General features: G+C 42.4%; 2 protein-coding genes across 7 annotated transcripts; both read right to left on the minus strand.

Moving 5' to 3' along the window:
* Positions 1 to 89: 89 nt before the first annotated feature.
* timm10 (translocase of inner mitochondrial membrane 10 homolog (yeast)) lies at positions 90 to 3,954 on the minus strand. The gene is made up of 2 exons (XM_037101167.1): positions 3,731 to 3,954; positions 90 to 2,383 (listed from the first exon to the last, which is right to left on the minus strand). Exons 1-2 carry the CDS (start codon positions 3,799 to 3,801, stop codon positions 2,188 to 2,190), a joined length of 267 nt encoding a protein of 88 aa, XP_036957062.1. The 5' UTR covers positions 3,802 to 3,954; the 3' UTR covers positions 90 to 2,187.
* Positions 3,955 to 4,086: 132 nt separating this feature from the next.
* On the minus strand, positions 4,087 to 14,493 carry LOC119021055 (BTB/POZ domain-containing protein 18-like). Of its 6 annotated transcripts, none has more exons than XM_037101031.1 (7): positions 14,315 to 14,493; positions 13,296 to 13,411; positions 12,272 to 13,209; positions 11,187 to 11,282; positions 8,245 to 8,707; positions 5,105 to 7,051; positions 4,087 to 4,987 (listed from the first exon to the last, which is right to left on the minus strand). In XM_037101031.1, exons 2-7 carry the CDS (start codon positions 13,396 to 13,398, stop codon positions 4,608 to 4,610), a joined length of 3,927 nt encoding a protein of 1,308 aa, XP_036956926.1. In that variant the 5' UTR covers positions 13,399 to 13,411; positions 14,315 to 14,493; the 3' UTR covers positions 4,087 to 4,607. The 6 variants fall into 6 exon arrangements, with proteins under 6 accessions (XP_036956926.1, XP_036956916.1, XP_036956896.1 ...); XM_037101021.1 differs by having other exon boundaries at positions 5,147 to 7,210; XM_037101001.1 differs by having other exon boundaries at positions 5,105 to 7,210.
* Positions 14,494 to 14,531: the final 38 nt, after the last annotated feature.

Genomic DNA, 14,531 nt, shown 5'->3' on the forward strand with positions numbered 1-14,531 from the left:
TACAGGCGCCTGCTGTGCTGTGACCTCTCTGTGCCAGCAGAGCGCCACTGGAACAACTGTAGGACAGAAAAGTGCCAACGCTCAGGATGTTGAGATAAAAGCATGACAATGTTTTTATTTATTACAATTAACAACGACGAAACACTGCAGCTGCGTCACCGGCACAGCGGTTAGCACATGAAGAAGAAAAAAAATGAACGTTTCACAGTCAGAAACATGGTCCACTGACATGACACAACACAACACAGTCAACACAGGCAGGACAGGGGAGCAAGGGTGAGTCCAGAGACCAGAGGAAGTCTGTCTGAGCTGCTGTCACAGACAAAAAGCCCACATGGCACCAGAAAAGAGAGTAAACTCTGAGGTAACACTTTATTATGAGGCTGCAAATCATCAACTCAACCGATGCATGACACATGATTTAATGTAGGATGTGTCGGGTTCCTGTTGCTAAACTTTAACACATTCACAGAAGTTACTTGAGCCTTGGTTAATGACAGTGTCTTAATACACTATATTGATGAGTTGGATTCCAGTTAAGTTTTATTTCAGACCTATGTGTTTGCTCTGCCTCTAAAGGCAGAACACAAAACAATCACAAATTAAACAAATACTTAGAGTAACATAAAAATAATCTAACTTGACACATCACTTAACAGCTGAATTAATATTCTTTAGCTCAGATGTTCCATATCCAAAACCAATTAGACCACAGACCCCCCCCCCCATTTGATTAGATTTTGACCCATTCCAGTAAGAAACCCATGACCAATACAGTCATACGTTGTGACATTGTTTCACTTATGAATGGAACTGAAGTGAAATTACTTATTCCCCTTTTATCTGGGGAAACCTCAAGGAACTAGCTTCCTCAACTGGTGATCTTTTAAGTGAGAAGTCATCTTATTCAGTGATAAGCTCCTTTCACATATGAAGACAGCATAAAGAGAATCAGATCAGGATGTTTGTCCACATTTGCGCTGTAATGAGGACCGTTTTTACATTGATGTCAGAACTGCATGTATTTGGACACATCTGTAAAATCAACTAACATTTGGATCTGTGTCCAGCTGCAGCCTGAAAGAGACGGATGGAAGCTCAAGAGGCAGATGTTTTATAGAACAGTTCATAAAAAAATTATTTCATCTGTCCTGGTGTACTTTTGAGTATGTGTGCTACAAATGATTAATTATGCGTCGTCTACATGCCCAATCACAGATGTGTTGGGACTATGGAGCTGGGAGGGTAAAATCAGACATTTGTGTACACACATACAGCTCCTCTGGGTAAACTCTGGATAAATGCAGAGATACAGTGTGTGTGTGTGTGTGTGTGTGAGATAGAGAGAAAGGGGCTCCAGTAACTTCTTTTGTTAAAAATCAGCAACAGGAATTAATGGTAGGTTCTGCATTAATTCGTGCATTAACTCGCCATGACTCATGCATTAGTCCATCATTATTTGTCCCATTAGTTAGTGTTACCGTATTATCTAGTACACTGCCATACACAATTCAGTGCAAAACCTGATATTTCATTTATTGTATTTTTTTTCTACAGAACAGACGCTACTTTGTCTGCATGACAGACAACTTGTAATTGTGAACAACTGATCATCCTGTTGTGTTGTAACCTTAGGAAGAGGACCCATGTTTACTTTAACCCCTCTCAAAAAAGAATCCTCGAGTTCAAAGAGTGATCTAGGAACAAGGACTAAATGTAAATCATCCTTAGTGTTTGTTTCAACCTGCTCCGATTACCTGATGGCCGGTTCCACAAAGCTTCAACGCAGTATTTGAGTCTGTGCCGCAGAAAAGCAGCTAAAAACAATCACAGAGTATGACTGAAACATAATATCACTTGTCCCTGGTGTTCCTCTTTTCCAGTCTTTTTTTTTCCATTCCAGGCGACTTCTGAGTGTAAAACTAATCTGACACATGTCTTCGAGCTGTCCTTCCACCAAGTGTTCCAGTGATCCCTCCGGCCCCACATCTTCGTCCTCTGCTGCAGTGAAGGAAGCAGTTTCTCTCAGTGGACCCTCAACAGCATTAATTTAACATGTTTTCATTTCCCCAACAAAACCCACCCACTCATTAAAATGCAAGTCTCTCCTTTTGGAGAAACCAGGTACGATGACCCCATCCCATAACTTCCCCATGATGTGCCACTTCCTTCCCTTCGTCAGCGTCTCTATCCGCTCCCCACCGCTGCCTTCCTCATCATTTCCTCATCCTGGACGGAGAGCTCTGTCAGCTTGCGTCCCAGCTTCTCATGGAGGTCCAGGTATTTGGCCACGCAGCGGTCCAGGCACACCGACTCGCCCTTTGTCAGTTCCGCCTCCTTGTAATGTGGCGGTACACACTTCCTGTGGCAGGCATTGGTCATTCTGGGAGGAAAGGGAGGCCAAGAGACAGTCGGATTTTAAAAACGTAAACGTGTAATGTTCAATCATTCTTCATGTCTTAATATGCACCTGAATATGATGACCTATCAATACTTACATAAAGTCAGTTTCACTTGGTTAAATTATACACCTTGATCTGCTGGACTCCATTTTTTAAGAATATAATAAAACATATTTAAGAATACAACAAAAAAAACACAAGATTTGTAAAAAGCTATCGTGTCTAACAGAGCAACTCTGGGCTAAAATGGTGGCAAAAGGTTTGTTGTGATTAATGGGATGAAAGCTGCTGGCCTGAGCCAGTGGAGGCATGGCTACAGCAGCAGTTATCAATATATTTCAGTAGGCCCTTTTCAGGATAGACATTTGCATGTCATAGCATGAAAAAAAAAACACGTGTTCCTTATATCTTATATGATAGCTATGTAATATTTGTGATAATTTCTGGACTGTGGTGTTGTGGATACTAGCTCATTCACAAAGCATGATGGTCACTGAAAATCATCACACCTAATGAAGAGCATGGTATCTGGTCAAATAGCTAAATGCTATATATGTTTAAGATCACTATAAGCTCTGCAGTTCTATTGAGTACACACCAACTCGTTACTGCAGTAGAGATCAGTAGTGGAATTATGTACTCTGTTTGATCGTGCGGAATTTTAATTTGTTTGATACAATTTAATACATTATGTGAGCACTTCTTTCAAATACTATTAGTAGCCAAGTTTGAACGGATTTGTATACTACTCTTTGCTGTGTTGTAATTGAACTCTAAAGACGAATAAGGTGCGTTAGGACGAAATATTTTACGCATTTACTTCTGTCGAAAACGTACAGATTGATCATAAACAGTTAATTAAAGCTCTGATGACAATTCACTGGTACTCACAAGAGACATTTACAGGACTTCAATGCCCCATTTCTCTGTAGTGTCCTTGGTTATGTGTTACTGTACTGTCAACTAATTCAGTGACAGTTTGCATTAAAACATGACTAACTCTGCACTGTTTGTTATTGGTGGCTTACATAGTCCTTTATGTCCATTCAGTGTCAGTCAAATAAGCATAATTGAAATAACATAACTGTCATATGTAGCTGCAGTAACTTCAGGTAATCCGATGTCACGAAGCTAACAGGGAGCCACATAAACTCCGTCGTCACTGACTTAAGGAAATTGAAACAGTGACATGACCCGTTGTAAATACGTGCATACGTTTCAGAGAAAAATGTAAAACAAAGCCATGAGACAGTTTACTTCTGACAGGGGTGCAGCGTGAATGGGAGACGGCTAAGGTTAGCTTAACAGTTAGCTTGTTTTGGCTTTACCGGTTGTACATGTCAGCCATCATTTCCACTTCCAGCTCCGCCGCCAGCTGCTGTGCCTTCATGGGGTCCATGTCTCCGCTTCAGTGCTGCTCACACCCGGCTACAACCTCAAACACGCCGTTCTGGTGACCCTCTCCTGCGGACAGCCGACAAGAAAACTACCCGGTGCTTCTTCTGTAACCTTCAAATCTTTAAGACAGCACGTGTGTACCACTTCCGCTCACAAATCTCGTATCAATAAAGTTGGATTCAAACGGACGGTGGAGGCAGTGCGCCCCCTCCTGGCCAGACTACGTCAACGTCAGTGTGTAGGTTTGATGTCAAAAGGGGGGAAAAAATAATTGGAAAAAAAAAAGTTGAAAGACAGACTGTTTTTAATAAACAATAATTATATACTTTAAACAGACTGCATTTTACAAATACAGGCTCAAAAAATAAAGTTTCTTCTTTACAATATTTACTTACAGAGACAAAATGCTGCTGAAGTGCTTTTACATTAGTCAGTCTGACAATTCAAATTTTACTGTCAAGGATAAATGGTAAATGTTAACAACAGTAAGAACGTTTTCCTTATTTGTATTAATGCTTTAGCATACAAGTAATGGAAAATTAAACAACCATTCGAACCTTACATGTGGAACTAAAGAAGCTCAAATCCAGCCCGCCGTGATTCTTGCACGTACAATCCTGATAATATCCAACGATGACTGAATACAGAGAAGAAAGGACATAAAAATCTATTACACATAATGTGACAGCAAAATGGACTTCATCTGGCATCTCTGTGAACATACATAAACCAGAACAGAGAGAATATGATGTATGTCACGTCAAAGTGCTGAACTAGTGCACAACACAGTAAAAACTATGTACAAAGTTACTCTGCCTCGTCTCCAGTCACATCAATCTCATTCACATCTTCCTCCTCTTCTTCCTCTGCGGTTGAATCTATGTTGTCCAGAGTTTTTTCATGCCCTCTGAACTGAGGCACTTTGTCTGGGGAGTAAAGCAGAATGTCCACCTCTTCCTCGTCGTCGTCTTCTGCTTTTTCTCGGCTGCAGCCTGAGCTCTTGATGAACCCTCCACTGTCTGATGGAGCGGGCCCAGGTCTCTCAGGCGTCAGAGGCTCCATGTTGTGCTCCAAAAGCATTGCCTGTTCTTGCTGCGGTGGGTGTGTGTCACTGTGAGATGAGCCTTCATCGTTGATTCCAGTCTGCGGTGTTGCATCCCACACTCCTGCACCACAGGCTTTTTGTGCTAAAAAACAAAGAAAAGAAAAAAAGGAATTAAGATATTATATGCAATATTGTACCACTACATTTACCTGCTTTTCAGATTTTTTTTGAAAGCACTCAGTGTTTTTCTGTATCTTACCACCAGATAGCACCAATGTAGGGGCTTTTCTAAACACTTTACCTTCATCAGGAGTCCTCAGTGGTGTTTCAGCCTTGGCTGCTACACCGGCCACCTCTTGTTCCAAGACATTGAAGGAAAACGATGGATGGTTCTCATTACCCAACACACTGGTCCCCTCACTGCAAGAGCTCTTCGTGTCATCTCCGTGTGATTTGTTGCACTCAGCTGTTGAGCTGTTGAAAATCTGATTGTGATTTTTATCGACTGTGATGCCGACGATGCTGTGGGAACGCTCCCTGTCTTTGTCCACCTCTGTCTCTTTGATTAATTCTTCGCGCCTGCCACCACGTGCCTTCTCTTCACTTTCTCCAGCTCTTACAGTCACATTTGTTTCCTTGTTTTCGCTCTCTATTGACTTCCATGTTTTTGAGTGTCTGTACTTGATGAGGTTTTGGAACTCCATCAGCGTGACCATTCGTGGACGTTTGGGTGTCCCTGGTTTGTTCTCTCCCTGTATTACGTCACTGTTATCGCCTGCCTCAACCGTGCCAGTGATTTTGCCACTTTTGGTCTTCTTCGGTGGAATCGCTTCTACTTTACTCCTATCCCGCTTCCGTATTTTACTCCTTTTCTTTGTCTTTTCACCCGCCTCCTCTTCATTTGGCAAAATGTTGTCAATTTGATGCTCATTTTCCTCACAGTGGCTCCTTTTCTCACTGATGGCAGGAAGGCTCTCTTCAGGCTTTGTTTTCTTCCGCCTTCCATATTTCCGCCTGAAGCCTGAAACTCCTTGCTCATCCGAAATCTTAGCTCTATGGGCCACAGGCTTTATAAATGAAGAATTCTCTTGGCATGTGTTACTTGGGGTCTCTTGAGTGTTTTTCAAAAAGCCCCTGGTCCTGATCCAAGCCTGGGCAGTAATGACATTTCTAGCCGCTCTGGTCTTCACTACCCAGCTGTCCGGGATGATTGAAGTTTCATCCTTTTGGCCTGAAAATTTGTTTGCAATGTCTGAAGAACTGGTGGCCATTTCTCTTTCCTTTGCCAGCACATTGTTGCTCGACAAACTGACTGAACAAACACTCAGGTTGATCTGACTTTTTGCTTGATCACTGACTTGTTTGTGTGCCTGCAGAGAAACAGCAGCATCTTGTGGATGTATGGTGCGCTTCCTCCTCCTCCTTTCAGGCACTGCAGCATCACCTTTCGTGTCCCCTTGTTTGTATTTCTTCCTCCAGTGGTCAGACTTCTCTTCTGTGCCAGTTTTATGAGCAGCAAATTTAGTCTCTTGCTCTTCCACCTCTTTCACAGTGAAGGCTTCTGCTCTGGGTCTCTTCTGTTTTGGGCTTAACTCCTGACGTGTCTGCTGTTGCTCTGAGCTACAGCTGTGGTTTGTCGACTTTGGTGAGCATTCACTTTTATTTTCTCTGTGAGCGATGGCACAGAGAGGAAACTGAAGTGATCCAGAGTTTTCAGCAAGCCAGGGCGGGCAGTTTAGAGATGGTTGTGGCTGAGTTTTATCGCCGTGGTTCGTCAAGTTATTGAAGAACGGCGGATGTTTTGCTGCTGAAGCCAATGGTCCTAATGGAGAGAGACACCGAGGAAGGCGCAACTCCTCTATGCAAGGAAAAGAAGAAGAGAGCGAGGACTGGGCCACATGTCCATTGGTCAGGGGTAAAAACTCTAAGATGTTCTGATCGTCTTGTGAGGAAGGTACCTGACATGATGGGTAATGACTGAGAGTTGAGGGTATGACTGATCTTGTTGCTGGTGCGTCAGGATAAGGACAGCTTTGACTTTTGGACAGCGGCAAGCTCATTCCATCTCTTTGCCCCGCAGACGTGACCAAAGAGTTGCCGACATTAAATTGCTGCTGTTGCTGCCGGATTAGCACAGCATCCGACTGTACAGCCGAAAGGCTCAAGCCGCTGTGCTGGTTCTGAGCTGTAAAACAACAGTGGACACCTGAACAACAGGTGGGAAGACAGCCATCAGTCCATCTTGAATTAACAAAGCTGAAGTGGTTAGTGTTGGGTTTGCGGTTTGGGGTAATGGAGGGCTGACAAGCGTAGATGTTGCAGTGTGGGGATTTAGTTGGTGCATTGAATTCTCCTTCAAGTGAGTCTGTTGGAGTGATAAAATGAAAAAGTGCACATGAAGTGAAAGACTGGGAGGAACTACATGGAAAGAGGGAACATTTAAGGTAAATCCATGTCTTGGATTTCTTAAGCAACTGCTACATTTTAGCAAGCTAAACAATACAAGATTCATTTTTAACAGTACTGCTCGATTATACATTTACAGAATGATTTTCTTCTATCCTGTGTTTTATGTGACAGTAAATTAACTATATTTGGGTTTTAGACTGTTCTTCATACAAAGTGAGCAAACTGCTTCAACTTAAAGCTCCAGTTTTGCAAGATTTGGGGACATCTAGTGGTAAGGATGCATGACACAACCAATGGAATACCTCTTGTCTTATCCTCCCCTACTGTGGCTGCTGAAAATGCGCAAAAAGGCCCTCTCTCTCTACAGACAGCGTTTGGTTTGTCTTTTCTAGGCTACTGTAGAAACATGGCTATGCAACATGGCAGACTGTGTGGACAATGACTGGCTCCTTCTGTAAATTTAGGCAGAATCCAAATGTCCACCTTCCGGACCACCAGAGTGAGGCCTGTCGGACATCAGGCATACTCTTACGCATTCACTATCATCACGTCAAGTCTGCAAGGGCTTGAGACTGCAAGGCCTCTGAACGACAAGCCTAAATACTACAGTAATAAAATGCATTTGATTACCTCTATAGCCTATATCTCTGTACTTCTATTTCTGTATCATGACGTTTGAGAATATTATTTCTAGTAACACGATTCGAGTAACATTTTAATAAATCAAATATTAAAGTCCATCAAAAAACTACAACATCACGTCCGTATTGCAGCTATAGAGATCGTGAAACCATTAAAGGGATAGTTCGTGTTTTTTGAAGTGGGGTCATATAAAGTACATATCAATAGTGGATCTCTAGACATTATCTACTGTAATCACCGATCAGCACAGCCTCAGAAGTAGAGAGCTTATGAATAAGGTCATCATAAAAGACGGCAGCCTACACATTTTGTTAGGGTGAAAAATAATGAAAACAAATTTGTATATACCTGTATCTGTTGAAGAATGACCAATGTGTGTCCCCAAATCCTGGAAACACACACATCCTGCTGCACTATGCACCTGACTCTGTGCCCGGTCATTCTCTTGTATTTGGACTTGGCCAATGGCCGGTGCTACGTCATGGCTCGACTGGACATGATGAGACATCTTGCAGTCCCCGTCCAGGTTTGGCAGGATATTCAGACCCATCATGATGTCCTCCAACAGTTTCTCTATCTGCTCATCAGACTCCTCCATAGGGCCTGGAGGTGGGTTCAGTGTAACTGATTCAAGGGCAATGTTTTGGTTTGGAGGGAGGCTGTCATTACAGAAAGGCTGGGAGTCAGACATGGTGTTGGGGTGAGCTGGTGGTCCGGAGGAGAAGTCGGGAGCAGGTTGAACAATCGGGGTCTCTGGTTTATGAATTGGGCCTGTCTGGACAGAGGACGCCTGATGGTTTGTGAGGTCCGTCTGTGAAAGATAAAGAAGTTGCATGTCTTTATCAAGTTTGGTTTGATAAGATTCATTTCATACCAGTGCTACTAAAGGCACACTGACATTTATAATGTTAAACTTTCCTGACAGGTATCAGCATGGCTGTGGGGCTGCTGACATCAGGTGAAGTCTGGGAGCAGATGATGAAATAAAGCTGCTATCCACAGACAAACGTCTGGTTGTTTAGTTGCATGACAAGTTTCCCCAATGGCATTAATCTTTCTTTTGACATTTCCTTCATTATTTTCATTGCTTTCCCACGCAAAGTGAGGCGACATGGCCCATGACAGTTAGAGACATTCATTCTATTTCTAGTACTCGAGTTTATATTTGTATTGTAATAATGCTCTTCCAGACTCTTTCAGACTACAGTTCATTGTTTCTTAGTATTGAGTGCCTGGAATTTTCATGAAATTCACCTTAATAGAAGTCACTGCTTCTAATATTTAACGTAGAGGATAAATTCACCCGAAAATTAAAATGTAATCATTATCCACTAACAACTATACTGATGGAAACTCACTTGAAGGTTCAAAATCCACAAAACATTTCTGGAGATTTACAGCTAAACAGTGTTGCAGCATTGTCCTCAACAACCAAAGTAGACTGGGACTCATTTTAAAATGTAAAAAGGCAACCTGAAAGGAAATATAAAATGGCTACGTACAGCTCGTTTGCCAAATTGATTTAAAAAGACGTTAAATTACATCCTCCATACGCATTCGCACTTGTGTACCCATTTTACCACTTTTAGCTTTGCAGCGATTGTGAAGAATTCCGCTTAAGAGGGTATAAATAACATCTTTTCAAATCAGTTTTGTATCACAAGGCTTCCAAGACTTGCTGGACAAGTCGGATGTTTTCTTTTTTCTTTCTAGGTGTTAAAGCAAACTTTGCATCAGCATGGGGATGAGGAAATATTGAATGTATTTTCATTTTCGGGCAAACTTATTCTTTAGATTTAATATCAAAAGCAGTGGCTCCTAATACAGTAGGAAAATCATTTAATTTGGTAGAAATCCGTGAAAATAAAGGTTTGGCAACTGACAATATGTGAGGTCAAAGGTCCAAAGAGACCATATTAACTGTACCCAAACTGCAGATGCACAACACCCTGCTAAAATTATTAGTGTATACAAACATAGTACTGCTAATGGCTATGACCCAGATTTATAGCTAAATACTGTCAGTAAAGAAAAGTTCTTTATCATGAATATGTTACCCCCTGTATATGCAGTGCATGTAAATGTCCTAATGTGCCTTTAGTTGAGGTCTTGCTTTTGCTGTATCATTTCTTGATCAATACTGTGAAATTAAAGCAAATCTCTGCAATGCCAAACACCACAAAGACAGAGTATTTATTGCACTTAGCAGATTAAGTGATTCTAATTGATATATATTAATTTTTTTTTAAAAATTGAAAAAAATCCAATCATATCCGAGCAAATTGGACGACAAGTGTGTCTGTATACAGAGACACAAGCCCCATTCACACTGCACTTTCAAGGAGGAAATCATGCACAGATATCCTGCATCTGCCTGTCTGTGTGAAAGTTACAGAGAAAGGGAGGGTAGAGTTTCAGTCTGCCAACGCGGCCTGTGTGAATGGAAGAGCCAGCAGCGCGGGACAAGGGTGTGTCGGTCTGATGGTGTTCACAGTCTGACAGCTGAACAGATCCCTCGCTCATCAAATAAAAAGAGAAATGTCCCACACTTCAACCCACAAAGCAGCGTTACAGGACCAAACAACAGTAATGAGACAGTGGGTCGTGTCTCCAGCATCTTACACAAGGAGGAAAATACCAAATTTATACGTGAAAAAGCCTCTGACATCCTGTCTGCCCTACAGACGTGTTTCTGCCCGAAAAACATCATCTGCCCCCGGCAGCAGAACCAGATGGCTCCCACAGTTGATGCCGGTGATTATGTGATGTGATTCAGAGCAAAAAACTGTAAACTTACATGTCTTTGTCTTCCACTAATGTGTTGTTGTAGTTACTGTCTCTGGCTCTTGTACTAAATAAAAAATCACTGTGACCGTTAGCCCTCCCAACTGAGACTTCAGTGAACTTTCTCCCAGAAAACAGGATCCCTCCTCGCAAGTGAGAGCCAGACAAGGTCTGCTATTTATTGATGGTGATTATTTAGAGCAAAAACATAACTTTGTCTACTTCCATGATGCATGATGGGTCAGGATCTCAATCACAGCAAACTATAACTGCGTCCCTATGATTATAAACAGACAGCAGATACATGTTTAGATTAACAGGTGGAAACATGAAAAAAAACAACCACAGATGTCAGTGTTATGATATGCACTGTCATGCCTCTTCTGCTTCTACAACAGGGGTGCTGCTGGTTCAGTGTGAACAAACAAGCGGCTTAATGGCAAGCCTTCTTTGTGTTAATAATGTGGCGTCTCTGTGTGAAAAGGGCTACAGTTATCCTTATCTACCTGTTTCAGGGATGTACGAACTGACAACGTCTCATCTGTGTCATGCATGCTCACAACTTCCCACAGTTCTCCTTTGGTCCTCCTCCTCAGCTTAACCTGCACAGAGGGAAGAAATCGGCCGTGATGACAACATAAGGGATAAAAATAAGCTGGCCTCCCACACATTTGACAGTCTGAAGACTTTATGAACACATCACGGCTGAGACGTGAGACAATCCTGTCATGAAGCTAAATCCTGTCTGTGACTGCTATCCTAATGGTAGTTGGAGACCTGTTGCAGCCTTTCACTTACCGTACTGTATTTGCTAAGCATTTTCAAGCCTTCGTATAAACAGAAGAGAGATAAAAGGAAATGAGAGGGAGAGACGTGACAGAATTGGAACTGGAACAATTAGCTGATTGAAAGACAACTGCAATGCAGTTTCAAGCAAACAGGTCTGACATTTACTGCTTCCAGCTTCTTAAATATAAGACATTGCTGCTTATCATTGTAATTTATGAGAGTACACTAAGTCTTTGGGTTTTGGACTGTTAGTTGGACAAAAGAGGCGATTTGACTACATCAACTTGGAATTGGAAATCATGATATGTATTGAAATTCTACAGACTAAATAAGTAAGTCAATTAACTTTTCTCAAAGCCCAAGATAACATCCTCATCCTTTTTTTTTTGTCATTTTGTCCTCAACCCAAAGATATTCAGTTTATTGTCACAGAGTAAAGAAATCAGAAAATACTCACATTTTAAGAGGCTCGAATCAGTTTTAGAATGATTACCTTTTTCTTAAAAACTGACTCAACTCGATTGAGCCATTATCAAAATAGTTGGCGCTTAATCTAATAGTTGACAACTAATAATAGTTGACAATTTGTCACTTCCTCTGAGAGTGAGAAGTCTGTCTACCTGAGCCTGTGCGGGGACACTCCCGTCTATCACAGAGTCATTTTGCATTTTGGCCTGATAAACTTCGCCCTCCTTCACATGGCAGTGGATATTTGACTCTGCTATGGTTCACTATCACTTTGAATACCGTTACAGTTTGTGTCCACATGGAGCTATGAGCTATGAAACTGACTTGTCCTTACCTTGAAGGAAATCTGTGTGGTCTCCACCCTCTGATTCACCTGTTTCATCAGGCACTTGCTCCCTACATTTGCACAAGCATGCTTCTCTCCTAAGATGTCATCTCTGTCGGCGCTGTTTGGCTCTTCTGCTTTTTCTCTATTGTCAGCCGTCTTGCCATTTGAGTCTCCATCTTCTGAGTCCATCCTTTCCTCAGCCAAACCCTGTGTGGAGTCCCCAGACTTAGATGACTGCTGAGAGGAGCGGTCTTTCTGAGGTGTCGAGGAGTTTGAGTCATCATCAGGGGATATCAGGAGGGGCAACATCTCACTGGGCCAAGCTGAGGTCGACGTGGGGTTTGTGAGACTGCTAGACGATCGATCTAATGAAAATTCTCCATCGCTTGGTGGCCCGCTGGGGACTCTAGGAGTAGACTGAAGACCAGTGGAGTAAAAATGGTTATCGAGAGTAACATTTTTGGGTTGTGATGTGAAAAAGAACCCCGAGCCTTGAGGATCTTGGGAAAAAGAATCATCTGTCTTTTCATCAGCTTCAACAGTCTGTGTGCCTGTGGAGACACAACTTCTCTTACCAGCAAGAGAATCTCTCCATCCAGTCGTCTCTGCTTGAACATATGCATCCTGCATTTTCCTGTTTTCATGGCTCTTTCTGCAACTCCCACAACTACCCTTCATCCACACATCTCTCTGTCCTGCAACAAGGTCTGTAATCCCAAACTGGCGGGCTGCAGACAGCACGTCATTCTGCTCTACGCTTCCTTTTACCTCCACCTCTCCAGAGTACATGAGACCAACAAGCTTCAGCAAGGTCTGGGCCTTCACAGCTCGGAGCTGCAGGTGGCGCTTCTGGCCCAGTGGAGGAGACAGGGACGCTGACAGCTTCTGAGACAGGTGAGGACTGAGAGCTGCAACAATGCAGCTGTGGATTGGCACGGAGATACCTTGACATATAGTAGGAAACAGAGAAGGTTATTGTATACTGCTCTTCCTGTTTCATCTCAGCAGTGCAGTCAGGTGCACATCTCACCCTCAGTTTGCAGCAGGGTATCACAGAACTGGGCGCTGTTTTGTTGTTTCTGCAGCTCTGCAAGAAGTTGGATCTCATAACCAGGCCACCAGTACCTCTGCATGTCCTCATGAGCACTGAGAGCAAGGAAGGACATAAGGGTCCAAGATAACAGACAAAAGGATATGGTTATTGTAGAAAGATGCACCCAAAGACACCAACTGCCGTTGGAACCAGTGGTAGAATCACTAAAATCTTGAAATTATTCCTGCTTTTAACAACTCGCCATTTACTCATCTTGTGTTAATGTTTCAATGTGCTACAGGATTTTATCCTGCTGGATTTCCTCTCTTAACAATATGTGAATCATTCTGAATTGTCACTATTTTTACAAGACCTTTACAGCTACGGGTTTTTTTTTTTAAATTTAAATCAAATTTCCCTCGGAATGCAAACACCAAAGAGCCCGTTTTAGTGGTGTTCAAAAAAAATAAACATAGCCTAGCATTAGCATAGCATGGCTCGGCTTCATGCTAACTTCACTGGACTCCAGCAGATGGGCGCCATGTCACGCTGCGCGTGGACGTGCAGAACTGCGCTGGCTGAAGTTGACTTCATCTTAAATGTCTGATGTTTTACCTTTACCAGGGTAACCTGTTTATATTTATTCTAAGTATGTTAACCATAGCCACGTTATTTTAGCCAGTGTACAATTGCGCAAAAACAATTCTTCCGTGACTTCCATGTGGATTTAAGTGTTGCTGGGTGTTGTTTTCATTTCTGCTAATCTAGCGACAGTGTTAGCAGAAGTAGTAGTAGTGAATAAAAAAGCGATTCAGATAAAATATGCTGTACCTACCTCCATCAGAAACATCGTTTAGAACTGTAACCACATACATTAATGTTTAATTGCTTTCAGGGGCAGCACAACTCCACGTGAGCGCATCAAGTCCAGATGGTTAGCTAAGGCGATCTACCGGGAAGTCCACACACGAAAGCTAAAGCGTGGTAACGCAACATTAGCATGAAAGAATACTTACCAATGGTTTACTGTTGCACCAGTGGAGGTAATTCGGACACTGAAACTGTAATCCAACCAATGACAAGAGCATTAATGTCACAGAATCATTAAATGCCTGACACATTTTCCCAGTGTTAAGGCATTAGAAAGAAGCTAGCTAATAGCGGCACCTACAGGCCGATGTGTTAAGTGATAAGGTGATCTACCCTGACAGAAAAACAAAGGTTTGCTCTACT

Source organism: Acanthopagrus latus, chromosome 1, assembly GCF_904848185.1.
Source record: "Acanthopagrus latus isolate v.2019 chromosome 1, fAcaLat1.1, whole genome shotgun sequence".
Taxonomy (NCBI): Eukaryota; Metazoa; Chordata; class Actinopteri; order Spariformes; family Sparidae; genus Acanthopagrus; species Acanthopagrus latus.

Coding starts and splice junctions, on each gene's coding strand:
- timm10 (XM_037101167.1), bottom strand. CDS start 3,801: ATGGACCCCATGAAGGCACAGCAGCTGGCGGCGGAGCTGGAAGTGGAA. Junction 2,384..3,730: donor ATGGCTGACATGTACAACCG/GTAAAGCCAAAA, acceptor CTTTCCTCCCAG/AATGACCAATGCCTGCCACA.
- LOC119021055 (XM_037101001.1), bottom strand. CDS start 13,398: ATGCAGAGGTACTGGTGGCCTGGTTATGAGATCCAACTTCTTGCAGAG. Junction 7,211..8,244: donor TCATTCTTCAACAGATACAG/GTATATACAAAT, acceptor TCACTCCAACAG/ACTCACTTGAAGGAGAATTC. Junction 4,988..5,104: donor TACATTGGTGCTATCTGGTG/GTAAGATACAGA, acceptor TTTGTTTTTTAG/CACAAAAAGCCTGTGGTGCA.